This window comes from Osmerus eperlanus, chromosome 13 (assembly GCF_963692335.1).
Source record: "Osmerus eperlanus chromosome 13, fOsmEpe2.1, whole genome shotgun sequence".
In the NCBI taxonomy this organism is placed as follows: domain Eukaryota; kingdom Metazoa; phylum Chordata; class Actinopteri; order Osmeriformes; family Osmeridae; genus Osmerus; species Osmerus eperlanus.
Window position 1 is genome coordinate 10,857,136 of NC_085030.1, and position 13,130 is coordinate 10,870,265.

At 44.4% G+C, this 13,130-nt stretch overlaps 1 protein-coding gene across 1 annotated transcript; it reads right to left on the minus strand.

Annotated features, from left to right (window-relative positions):
• Window positions 1–1,035: 1,035 nt before the first annotated feature.
• Window positions 1,036–7,170, minus strand: LOC134032559 (neuronal acetylcholine receptor subunit non-alpha-3-like). The gene is made up of 6 exons (XM_062476555.1): window positions 6,991–7,170; window positions 5,547–5,698; window positions 4,022–4,066; window positions 3,619–3,728; window positions 2,300–3,221; window positions 1,036–1,834 (listed from the first exon to the last, which is right to left on the minus strand). Exons 1-6 carry the CDS (start codon window positions 7,055–7,057, stop codon window positions 1,667–1,669), a joined length of 1,464 nt encoding a protein of 487 aa, XP_062332539.1. The 5' UTR covers window positions 7,058–7,170; the 3' UTR covers window positions 1,036–1,666.
• Between the last annotated feature and the right edge of the window lie 5,960 nt (window positions 7,171–13,130).

The window sequence follows — 13,130 nt, forward strand, 5'->3', positions numbered from 1 at the left end:
CAGAGGAAAAGGGACATGAGACATATACTGTTTGGTATTCAGTTCAGGAGATGTGGAACTGATGTGTACAGCATGTGTGTGAGGGAGTGCATGTTAGAGAGAGAGAGAGTGAACTAGTAAAGATATCTAATAAGGCACCGCTCCGTACTGGTGGGGAGACACAATCATTTCCCTTATGTCACTGAGTATGATTACCAAACACTATAGATTTTCTTGTTGTATCCATGAATCATTGTCTTGGTGAATCAACATCTTGTTCTTACTCTAGCACCGAGCACATTTACACCATGATGATTATGATTATGCCAGAGGTTTGTTATTATTATAGCAAGAAATGAGCATAATATAACACCAATATCATATTTGGATCCCAAAGGGCTCTAAAGAGATTGGAAATATTCATACAAAAAAGAGGAACACCACTTCTCAGCGCTCCTGCACCTTGCAAAAGCGTTTTGGATACGTACATGTGATTTGGTTTTTGAAGACAAACATTGCCACATTTGAAAAAACAATATTATGACAATTTTATTTTCATAAAGCCTGGCGCTTATCTGAAAGGAAGAGGGGATACAGAAATTAAAGATTGTAACAACAGTGCAACCTAGTGGTTGAAACTAATTATTCACTCATAAAATGTTTTATTCATACCAGACATTAAAATCACAGTGGAATATTTTTTGTTACTGAAAATATCTATATCTTTATTTTTTTCCAGGACTCAAAATCGTGGCTGATGAACTTTGCATCCGTTCATACAATGTATGTGTTTACCGTCTAGCTTACAGTTGGTGACCCAGTCTGATATTGCATTAATTAAAATCTTGATGTAGAAATTGTGCTTGCACTATTTGTGATTATACCAAAACAACCTCAAATTTATTAAATCCCCAAACTTACTTGGGCTTGGAGTTGGAAGAGAACACTACAGAAATCTTGAGACAAACAAGTCAAAACAAACTAGCTGCACCCACACAGTCTCTGGATAATGAGGTCCCCCGCTGACTATTCCCATATAAAATACGTGTCCAATCCATGACCTGGATACTGACACCATTCTACAATCTAACTTTTCTTTTCTTCAAATAAATAACTCCACAGTATAAAAAGATAAAGAGTATAGGTACTATGTTGCAAGTAAGTTGTATGTATTGCCGTAGTTACAACCTAGTGAAATATATTATTTATTGAATACACTGCAATATATTTATGGTGTACTATACTAATCGAAGGTAGTTCAATCTTGATATTGAACTACGTTACATTACCTTAAAGCAATAATGTGTAATACCCAGCACAACTTTGATCTAACACCCTCCCCCTTATACTGTAAGTGAGTCTTGTCTCTTTTGATAGATCATCCACATATCTACTTAGATGAAATGTGGCATCAGAGATGAACTGCCAGCTGTGGAGATGTTAGGGTGAAGAACTAAGCTACAGTACTTGCAGGTTGACATGGTGATATCCATAATTGGGCCTAAGTAAGCCATGGCAGAATGTGCAGAGGGCAGAACCAAACCAACCTGATCAGCTTCCAATGCTGGGTACAGGTACTGAGGTGGAGAGACCAGTAAGATCTGGACCGAGGAGAGGATCGTGGGTGCTGACTCAGGGTGGAGACAGGGAAGGGAAGTGGGTGAGGGCAGTGTCTGGGTCATCTAGGCTAGGGGCCAGTAGTCTCTGGGGCTGTATTTGACTGTGGGGGGGTGCTGAGGAACATGTAGATTGCAGGGGTGAAGATGAGGATGGTGCCCAACACTGACACGGTGAGGAAGGCCCACAGGAAGATCCTGTCCAGAACCTGAGCCACAAACTTCCAGTCCTGGACCACCTGGGAGGCAGAAGAGCGAGGAACAACGGGAATGCCAAGAACCAGGAAAATAAGAACGTTAGAATATGTCTACTTTCTGTGTCTTTGTGTCAATAATTATAATAGTCATGACACAACTTTCTTGTGTTATAATGAACAGCATTTGCTTAAAGAGTGCTTTCGCATCACACATTAGAAACTTAAAACACAGCATTATAAAATTGTTTCTGAAAAATGCTCCATAGGAAATAGGTTCCATAGGTTTGTACGGTTCTATTCTATATAAACCTTATACAGGTCAGAAGGTACTATCTAGGGTTCACAACAGCACGTTCTACCAAAAATAATAATAATATTTTATTGATACAAATTGTATTTGTAATATATTATATGCTGCACCTTATTTTAAGTATGGAGAAAATTGTTAAAAAAAACACTGAAATCTATTAAATGTGAATGAACCAGGTACATTGCAGGCTGCCCCACCTCTCGGATGAAGTGCTCTTTACGGATATGGCGACTGATGTAGCGGACTGAGCACGTAGCCCTCTCCAGCATGTTGAGCCAGGCCTGGCTCTCGTCCTCCTTCCCCTCTGGGGAGGCCTGTCCGTGGGCCTCGCCAGAGCCCCTCTGGCCCCCCTTCCGTGCCCCTGTCTTGGGCTTCAGCTCGGGGCTCTCAGGCGCCAACTCTGGGTAGTGGTAGCGGTCGGTATGGCCCCGCATGCAAAGCATCCTGGGTAGCCTCTGGAGGAAGAGGTTGCGTACCCACGGCGACATGGGGTGGTAGGTGGACGAGGAGCGGTGATGCACGTTGATGACAAAGACAGTGACGATAATAGAGAGGGTGACGAAGATCATGATGAAGAGCAGGTACTCCCCGATGAGGGGGATGACCTTGGAGGAGGAAGGGATGATCTCCTCGATCACGAGCAGGAAGACAGTGAGCGACACCAGGACGGAGGTGGAGAGCGACAGTTTCTCTCCTTCATCCGACGGAAGGTAGAACACCAGCACGGTCAAGAACGACAAGCCCAAGCAGGGGATGATCAGAAACAAGGTGTAGAACAACGGCAGCCTCTTCAGGATGAACGAGTATGTGATGAAGGGATAAGAGTAGAGGCCGTCTTTCCGGTTCCCCTTTGCCCCTGTGGCGTTGAGGATCTGCCACTCGCCGTTGTCAAAGAAGTCCTTCCTGTCCACGTGGTCGTCGATCAGGACCATGTCCACCATGTTGCCGTCGTACGTCCAGGAGCCGAACTTCATGGAGCAGTTCTGCCGGTCAAAGGGGAAGAAGGTGACGTCCATGGTGCACGCTGACTTGTAGCTGGCCGGCGGCGTCCAGGTGATGGCGCCGTTGAACTTGACAATGGCCTTGGTCATCAGGGAGCCCTCGAAGCGCCCATCAGCACTGGTGGAGGAGCAACAGCATAGTCACTATTCCATAAGAATCATCATATCATTAATACTAACCTTAATATAAACATAATCATTGAAATTAAAATGTTGCTGTTATGTTATGAGCAATGTGCAATGCTCGATTTGTTAACCTCCCAATCCATTCACACCGGTGTGTAATTATCTCCCACTAAAACCACAGCAGCACCAGACTTAATGACTGTTAAGTCATCATCTTAATGAATGTCCTCTATTTCTTAATTTAAATAATAAATCAGTTCTAAGAATACTGGTGTGTATTTGTCATAGTCATTTGTCGAGACCTTATAATATTTGCTACTCACTATATCACCACAATGATTTAATATGAAATGTATTTTCTTGTTTCAAGTCATACAAGTTCCTCTTACTTCTCATAGAGAACAATGTCTGGCAGCCAAATAGTCTCTGAGGGAACTCTGATGGATGTGATTCCTCCATAGTGAGCAGGGTTCCATCGCAACTTGTAGTCAATCCACTCCTGTCCAGGAACATGTTACTGTGGCTTATACCATGGTCTTGGTGAATACTCGATTCTGATTGGCTGCAGGGGTGTCCATTATCAGGTGATATTGTACACCTCGTCGGGCATTATCCCTTACATAACCCACATGCACTGCATCCCAGACTATAACTTTAACCATACAGGGCTTGGAAACCTCTCCATAATAGGATACTCATGTTTATCTTAGATAAAATACATCCCTTTCCATTAACCGGACCAAACGGTGCATGAAGTGTTTCTGAATAAAGAATAAACTTTATCCTGCTCACCTGCCAGAGCCAGACATTGGTGGTCATCAACTGGTTCTTCTCATCCTGTTGTAAGAAATCAGAGAAAGAGCATTCATTTTAATTGATAGGGGGAGAAAGAGAGAGAGAGAGAGAGAGAGAGAGAGAGAGAGAGAGAGAGAGAGAGAGAGAGAGAGAGAGAGAGAGAGAGAGAGAGAGAGAGAGAGAGGGAGGAAAAGAGACAGAAACAGGCAATAACAGCTAGTTTTGTATCGGTCTCGTACTGACACTGTGGCCTTTCTACATCACCAGGGCAGAGGCTCGTTAAGAAAGAGAGAGAAAAAGATAGAGCGAGCAAGAAGGAGAAAGAGTGCAGTTAATCGTATTAGCTGAGCAGGAACACAGCTGTCAGAGTCAGTTTGATGTTGCGGTGATCACATAGTCCAGAGGTGAACTGTAATCCAATACAGGTCTGCTGTCTGGGAACACTGGAACACACACACACACACTATCTGTGGGTGTGTATGAGGCTCTCCTTCTGTCACACACACACCCTTTCAACAACATCCCTCCCCAGTCTCTCTTTCTTTCTCTCTCTCTCTCTGTCAGAGTAGGTCTCATCCACTCTCTCAAAAGGACCATTCAATATTTTAGCAACCTACTACAAAACCTCACGTAATTTCCTGAGCCACCTAAAACAGTCATGTCACAAAGTTATGATCTTGCCTAAACAGAAGAATTGTCTTATGGCACATATTATCATGGAGAAATAAGAGTGAGGAGACAACCCATGACAGAGAAAATCACTCCATCAACCAAATTAAATTAATCCACCAAACACATTCATTTCCATCACTGAAACAGGGCAAAACCTAAAAACCCACGAAGCTGTGTTGACACTACACATTACCTGCTGTTGTTGTGTGTGATGATGTGTCATTACAGTATATGCTGATTGTTTTCTTGTTGGTCCAATAGAAATACTTTTTTATTGAATAAATAAAATGTTCAGTGGTAGGTCTTTGCACCATCATGGCCATGACTGTCAGCAACTGAACATACAATGCATAGTTTATACATAACTTAGGCTTTAGCACTCACACATACAGTACGACTGGTGGATAGCGAGGTGGCATGGAGAAAAAGGATGAATATTTTAAGCACATGAGGACGGATGTTCCATTAGCTCCCTATGTTCTCAGCTCAATAACAGCTAAACCACCTTAACCCATCACAGCCAGTTATTGAAAGATTTAAATCAGGCCCTTGTTGGGAATGGAAAGTAAAGAGGAAGACTTGGAGATATGGGTTATGGCTATTTCAGAACCATGGACAGCCGCACTGTGGGACGAGTGAGGTGAATTTGTCAGAGGTGCTGATTTCAGCACCATGGACAGCCCCACAACTCAACTGCTAAAGGCCCCTTCTGACTGATAGTACACCATTAGCTTCCTAACTAAAGCGAAGGCAGTGTCTTTTACATGTAATTCAGATTTGAAGAAATGCATCTCTCTTCATCTCAGTGTGTGTATGCTGGTGCCTGTGTGCGTACTGCAGGCGTCCTCACCACGTCGACCAGCTGAGAGATCTTCAGACCAAAGCGTACAGTGACCGTGTCGTTGGCGTGCTGGATGGGTCGGACCCAGCGCTGGTAACCCTGGAACAGGTTCCTGAGCAACGCATCCTCCATCTCTGCCAGGGACACAAACTCACCCGGGGCTGGGAGAGAGGATGGAGAGAGGTAGAGAGGGGGGGGAGGAGGAAGGTAAAGAGGGAGGGAAGGGGGGAGGGAGGTGGACAGGAGGAAAATGGCGGAGGGGGGTAAAAGAAGAAGAAAGTGAAGGAGGGAGGGAGGTAGAGAGAGGTAGAGAGGCATGGAAGGAGAAATGTAGGTTAAGTGGCAGGAAGGAAATTGAGGGACAAAAAAAATGCAAATGAAACACTGTTTAATGTTTCTTATGAATACACACACAACAAAACTGTGGCTAAATTAACAACTCAGCACGGGGACAGAGTGTGTCATAGCATAAGAGTGGTGTGAAAGGAAGGGATGTCAGTAGACAGAGAGAGGGCTGGAGTGACCTAGCCTGTCACCCAGACACCCTTCAGCCAGGGGCTGTGTGCTGATAATGGACATTGGTACTCAAGAGGAGAGACGGCAGAAGCTCAAATGGAACGCCAAGGGTAGAGTGTGTTTAGGTTTAGCCTTTTATCTAGAGTTTCTTTTCTCCTCCCCTTTGTGTGTGTGAGTGTGTGTGTGTGTGTGTGTGTGTGTGTGTGTGTGTGTGTGTGTGTGTGTGTGTGTGTGTGTGTGTGTGTGTGTGTGTGTGTGTGTGAGAGAGTGTGTGTGTGTGTGTGTGTCTGAGAACTTTCACCTGCCAGGGGAGTTCATCCCCCTCTGGCTGGCCATCTGTAGGACCTCACATCATCTCCTTCTAGGACTCATATCATGAGAAACTCACTAGTTCTCACTTAATGTTGGTGTGTGAGGGTGTTTGTGTATTTGTGTTATAAAAGTGAGTGATTGTGAGTGCAAGAGGTCATCTTAGAACAACATTTTAGTTCTCATTGTCATGTAATTATTACAAACAGATCATAACTGTTCATCAAACATTTCATGACTGTAAATTGTATCTGGCAGAAGGAAAGAGCATAGCCGGAAAATAAACACCGTCATTCGACCCCTGTTTTGTCCCCGATGCATCTCGTCATCCCGGCGGTCGGCCAGCAGGACAGACCGGGATCACGCGCACCAGAGAACAAACCCCGATTCCGGGGAATGACTAGTGAACAGGGCTTTTTAGTTTGGAGGTGCATAGACAGAGCAGGATCAAATCCAAAATCAACGCTTAGGAAGATTAAAAAACACATAAACCCCACGGTCAATAATCAAAAATAAAGCGTGCGTTTTCATGCTGACAGACACATGGCTACAGAAGAAACTGCATGCACGACTACGGGGATTGAGACAAGAAGTTTACCATTTCTCGAATATAGTCATAGCTACTTACCCGGGATAGTGGCAATGGAGAGCGCACACAAGACAGTCAGAAAGAGTAGGGAGAGTCGCAAGTTCATGGTGATTTTCTTTTCCTTTGAAACCTAAACCTATTCAAACTAGAGATAAGTTATGGCTCTGCGTCGGGTTGGAAGTTACACTACATTCCAAAATAAATTTGTATTTACTCCTGAATTACAGTTGGTGATGAAAAAAAAAACAGAGCCCCGATTCCACGAAATGAAACTCTTGTCGCGAGGAGAAAAGGCACCGGTGACGCGCCACAACCGTTGTGCACGTCTCTCCAGCGCGAGGCATGCACGGCCACAACGGCTACCCAGTAGTAAGTTGTGGAAGATAGGGGGCGCTGGCGCGACCAGGACGCGAGCTCAGGGGCGGCTTGGATCAAATTGCCTCAAACCAATTAAAGATAAAGATAACTGTATTCCAGTCGTGCGCCCTCGCCGGAAAACAAAACATGAGGTCATGCTCGTTTTTTTAAAACATTTTTATGAGAATCATTTTGTTTTAAGTAAAGGCTTTTATGTAGGCAACTTCTACAGTTGTCATCTTTGAATGGAATTGAGAGCAACGTGTTAAAGCTTCATACCAAAAGAGAAATAACCATGGAAAACAGGAACTTACCTGTAGGAACTGTACCACAAGTAAAAACATTTTTTGCCTTCCCGTTGCTTGTTGACTCGATTTCCTAAATGGAGCGCATGTCAATACCGTAGCAGCCACTGGGGAGCGCTGTAAAGCAGTACAGTTCCATACAGTGCCATCAGGTAACCATAGGTCTTCACCGTGGATTCTCTTCACACATGGTTTCCTTTGAAACAAAGATACACAATGGAGAAATGAACCCAGCTTTAATATTGAGGCGAGCCAGTGATGCTTTATTGAGGTCAACCAGTGATGCTTTACTGTAAATTCACACTCCGCCCCCCTCCTGTCTGTTTTTTTATGTGCATTAGTAGGTTACATCAGCATGTATGTGGATCGGTCTGTATTTTACAGTACCCTAACCCTTCCACCTCACCCCAATCCTCTCTCTCTCTCTCTCTCTCTCTCTATCTTGTGGCCCGATGTTTCTTACGTCAGTCAAGCATAATTTAACTGACTTTCCTCACGTGCCTTACTAGCAGCAGCCGAGGGATTGTCAGTGTCTGCGTGTTTGTGTCTGGTGTGTGTGTGTATATGTGTGTGTGTCAGGAGGGCTAGGGGGTGGAGCTGGGCAAAGCATCAGGATTTGTGTGGCATAATTGGGCGTGCATCAGTGCAGTGTGCCCAGATGCAATGCCAACCTTTGACTCCTACTGGTGGCACTCCTAGGGGCATTGTGAGGTGCCAACCTCCCCCTGAGACACACACAGGAGAGAGAGAGAGAGAGAGAGAATGAGAGAGAGAGAGAGTGAGTGAGAGAGAGAGAGAGAGAGAGAGAGAGAGAGAGAGAGAGAGAGAGAGAGAGAGAGAGAGAGAGAGAGAGAGAGAGAGAGAGAGAGAGAGAGAGAGAGAGAGAGAGAGAGAGAGAGAGAGAGAGAGAGAGAGGACTCCACTGCAGACTCCCTGGGGATAATCCGGCTGGACATGAGCCTTAGTCTTCTGTGCTTTCTTTCCATAGACAAATCAGGTCGAGCCAGGAGAGATGAAATCAGAGGGAGATTAACTGAGGGCAAGAGAGAGCGATATCTTTAAAGAGAGATGACACACATTGTGCAGACAGTGGCACACATACACACACTTTGGGAGACATTTAGTCCTACATTTTCTCTTTTGTATTTGTACTCCTCTCAGTTCTAGGGAAGTGGCCATGATAACGGGAGGCTGATTATCACAATGAAATTATCCTGATTTTCCGCTCCACTTGGGGCCGCGGGGCGGGCAGCTGCTGCCTCAGAGAGGCTCCCGTTCTCCTGCCGCCGTCGCCCGCCCCATTCCTAATCGCTCGGAAAAGGGGTATTCTCGCGGGCTAGAAACCTGTACGCCAGTTCTCATCCTGAGTGACCGGGGGCAGCTGCAGTGTGTGTGTCTGTGTGTGTTTGTGTGGGAAAGAGAGACAGAGAGAAAGTGTGTATGTGTAAGTTCATATATAAGTGAATACTTTGTGTATTAGCCTGTGTGTATCAGTCTGTGTGTATGTGTTTGTGTATGTGTGTGTGTGTGTGTGTGTGTGTGTGTGTGTGTTCTCTGTCGGCATCTCAGTTTTTTAATTTTTGTTTGGCTTATTATTATTTTCTGCATAATTTGACTTCACTCACAGAGTATAAATAAGAGACACAACCTAGTGTTTTCTGACCTGAGGGCTCATCTTAATCTGTTTGTTATTTTAAGGATTAGACATGACAGATAAACCAGGACAGGCCAACTACCGCCATCGAACCTCAAACAGGCGAGCTTCAAAGGAAAACCACTGTTCCAATCCCAGTTAATACCATTAGAGATCCCACAAGCACCAAGGCAAAGATGAGAGATTAATTTCTAGCAATAGTGATTTGCAGCTGAACCCAAATATTGTTTGACGTAGTTTTAGAAACGCAGACTTAGCTTGTTGGAGATGTGAGAGAATGGATATCAAGAGGTCTCCTAATCTGCAGGAGTATAAGACTTTCATCAACAAAGACTTCATGGTCCGAAAACCAACAAACGGGAGACCAAACACTCAAAGGCACAGATCGTGACAAGGGAACTGGCTCAGAGCAGAAAATAACTGTATCAGGGAGCAAACACACACATGCCAGGAGGAGGAGAGGGATTAGCAGAAAATGGCCACTTAGCAATTTCCCAGTGCATGCTATGGTTGTGGACCTTTGGAGTTCAGGGGTCAAAGGCTAGGTAGAAAAACAGAGGAATGTCCGTCTGTCTGCCTAAAGCAGAATCCTCCAGAAAGTTGTATTTGCTAAGCAGACTCTAAATATCTGAAAATACACAGACGACACATACCCTCTCTGTGTCACAAACACTCACATGACTTTAAGAGGACACAGCACAGCCATTGCCTCACATTTGCTCTAAGGAACATAGAGGGCTATTGACAACATACTTCAGATCAATGAAGTGTTAAACAACGTCCAAAAGCAGGCTGGAAATGTTCTTAACCCAAGCATGCAAGCCAACACGCCATCCCATAATTTTGCTCCTAGTAACACGATACCCTGTCAGAGATATTGGAAGAGCACTGTTGGAATGGTGCATGGAATTTCTCTCAAAGGATGATGCCGAAAAACTAATACATGCATTTGTTACGTCCCGAAACATGGACTATTGCAATGTGTTGTTCTCTGGCCTCCCAATTACCCACCTAAAAAATTTACAGCGGGTGCAAAATGCTGCTGCTAGACTATTGACCAGAACAAGAAAGTTTGATCACATAACATCTACTCTTGTCTCTCTACACTGGCTCCCTATCCAAGCCAGAGCTGACTTCAAAGTTCTACTACTAACCTACAAATCTCTGCATGGATTGGCACCACTGTACCTCTCCGGTCTCCTTGCACCCTATTGCCCCGCAAGGACACTTAGATCTCAAGATGCCGGCTATCTGGTGGTTCCCAAAATTAAGAAAAAAACAGCTGGAGGTAGGGCGTTCTCATATAGAGCACCTCTTCTCTGGAACAAATTACCCGTCTCAATTAAGGAGTCTGATACTGTTTCGACATTTAAAATTAGGTTAAAAACGTTATTGTTTAGTCAATTCTACGACTGTTAAAGGTAAGTATGTTACTAGTTGGAGGCAACGTGGGACGGGTTGTTTCCATCCTTATTCTATAAGTATAACTTATTTTAGAGTTCTCTTCCCCTGGAACAGATTTCATGTTCCAAATGAGGGGGGCTGTCGCTGTCTTGGTGTGTGGGGTTGCATAAAATTCCCCTTTTTTGCTCTGTTAAATTGCTGCACCAGTCCACACTTGACCGGTGGGGATCTCATTCTATTATGACTGTAACTGTTAGCTGCTCCTGGCATTCTCTAATCCCTGCTCTCCTCTCTCTGTGTCCCCCCCACACACATCCCTTGTGGTGTGGGGGGTTTGAGTTGTCAGCACCTGCCTGGTCGTCGGTCAGCCAACGCTGGACCTGGTCGCGAGTCTCCCGGTCCTGTCCTACATCTATAAAGTTGAACAATGGATTTTGGTGTTTTAAAAACCCATCGACACTGTATGACTATGTTTAGCCTGTGTTCTGCTCCTCTCTCTCACCAACCGTCTCTGGAGGAGGGGATCCCTCTCTGAATTGCTCCTCCCAAGGTTTCTTCCATTTTTTTCTCCTGTTGAGAGTTTTTTGGTAGTTTTTCCTTGTCTTCCTTGAGGGTTTAGGTTGGTTGAGGGGCAGTTCTATGGGCATATGTGAAGCCCTCTGTGACATGCTTGCGTGTAAAAAGGGCTATACAAATAAATTTGATTTGATTTGATTTGACATGGAAACCTATGCAAACTACATAGCAGTAGCGTACCCACAATCCATTGACACCATTGACGCCCAAAATACAATTCTGGCCACGCTACTGCTACATAGTACTCATTAATGGAAAATAGATAGTAATGTGTTGATAACCAGCTATACACAAATATCATACACATTACGGTGAGAGATGGATGGTTGATGTAGCACTGCAAACACATTATCAGCATGAACATCTACTGTAACTCACAATCATCATGCCTAATGAACAAATTAATAAGCAGGGGGGTATTCCAGAAAGCAGGTTATGCAACATAACCGGGTAAGTTAACCCACCAGCTGATTCACAATGTTGCAGCAACCTCCTGGCAATGTTGCTACAACGCTGGGTGTCAGCTGGGGAGTTAACTTACCCGGGGAAGTCACATAACCTGCTTTCTGGAATAACCCCCTGGTGTGGGAGTGTATCTCTTTTGCCCTCTCTTTCTATCTTTGTATCTGTCTTTATCTTGGTGTCCGTCAGTGAAGGAATTTAGCGCTTCTTGTCACGAACTGATCAGTCTTTCATCTTTTGCGGCATTGAGCATGATCCAAGCATGCACACATGGTCACACGCGCACATCTCCAATGAGGAGTTTCCCTGTTCGCTCTCTTCTCTGAGGCTCTTCTCACTCCGGTCCTCCTTAACCGGATCCTCACAGCACTCTTTGCCTGTCCACCCTCCCAGTCTCACACACACAGGCTACATCTGGGCACACATGACTTCACCATGCACATTCATGTTAGTGTGTGGAGCTCAGTTTGCCATAGGGCTGTGCAGTGCATTACAGAACAGGGAACTAGTCCCTCATGTTCATCACCCCATGTATAGTCCATGTTCCACCAATCTCACACATGACATTGCATAACACATACACTAACTTAATATAGTCTGTCATTGATACCAAGACCCTTAGAGGCATGAATGTATACCAGTAAATACAAACTCTGACCCTTGAGAACATTTTGGGAAAAATAGTTACTTTGACACACACAGACATGATAGACAGTACTATCTATTTGTTGTATGTATGTATACACACATGATTTGTGTATGATTTGTTTACAATAGCCATTTTACAACTTCCTCACTACAAATTCATCACTTTCTAGTGACCAAAAATGTATATTATATTACATAGATATAAAAAAGGGAGTGTGGTGCAGAAACATCAAAGAAAATGCTACAAAAAGTTTGTACTATTAAATATTGTATAATTATCTTTTTGGGAAATATCTAAAAGCAGAAGCACGGCTCTGAATGAAGGAACAGTAAATCATAGCTTTTTCGGTGTACATTAATGCTCTCACACAAAGACAATACAGTCCATAACAAATGCACATTTCCTTTCCAAAACAAACATTATTTTCTTTTCTTAATTTAGCGGACAGTGTTCCTTAGTCCGACCTTCCATAAATATTCAGCGGCGAACAAAATTAGGACCGCGCTCTCCCCTCTATGAGTGGGTGTGTTTGTGAAAGTATATTAGAGAACGTCTGCCTGGGTGTGTATGTGCATTAGTACTTGTGTGTGTGCGACGCTTACACAGCCTCTCATCGGTATGAATTATTTAACAGAGTCTCCTCTGGTTAGCCACGGTCGACTGGCCCCTGGCACGTACCGTTCTCCTCCGCCAACACTGGAGAATACCCCCCCCAACTTACCGTTCGGTTTCACGTCAACCACCGCCTTACCACAGCCATCCTCCCTCATCC

Excerpts from the sequence above, each read along its gene's own strand:
- LOC134032559 (XM_062476555.1), bottom strand. The coding sequence starts at position 7,057 with ATGAACTTGCGACTCTCCCTACTCTTTCTGACTGTCTTGTGTGCGCTC. Across the intron at positions 4,067-5,546 it reads TCTCTCAGCTGGTCGACGTG|GATGAGAAGAACCAGTTGAT; the intron begins GTGAGGACGCCT and ends TTCTTACAACAG. Across the intron at positions 3,222-3,618 it reads GACATTGTTCTCTATGAGAA|TGCTGATGGGCGCTTCGAGG; the intron begins GTAAGAGGAACT and ends CTCCTCCACCAG.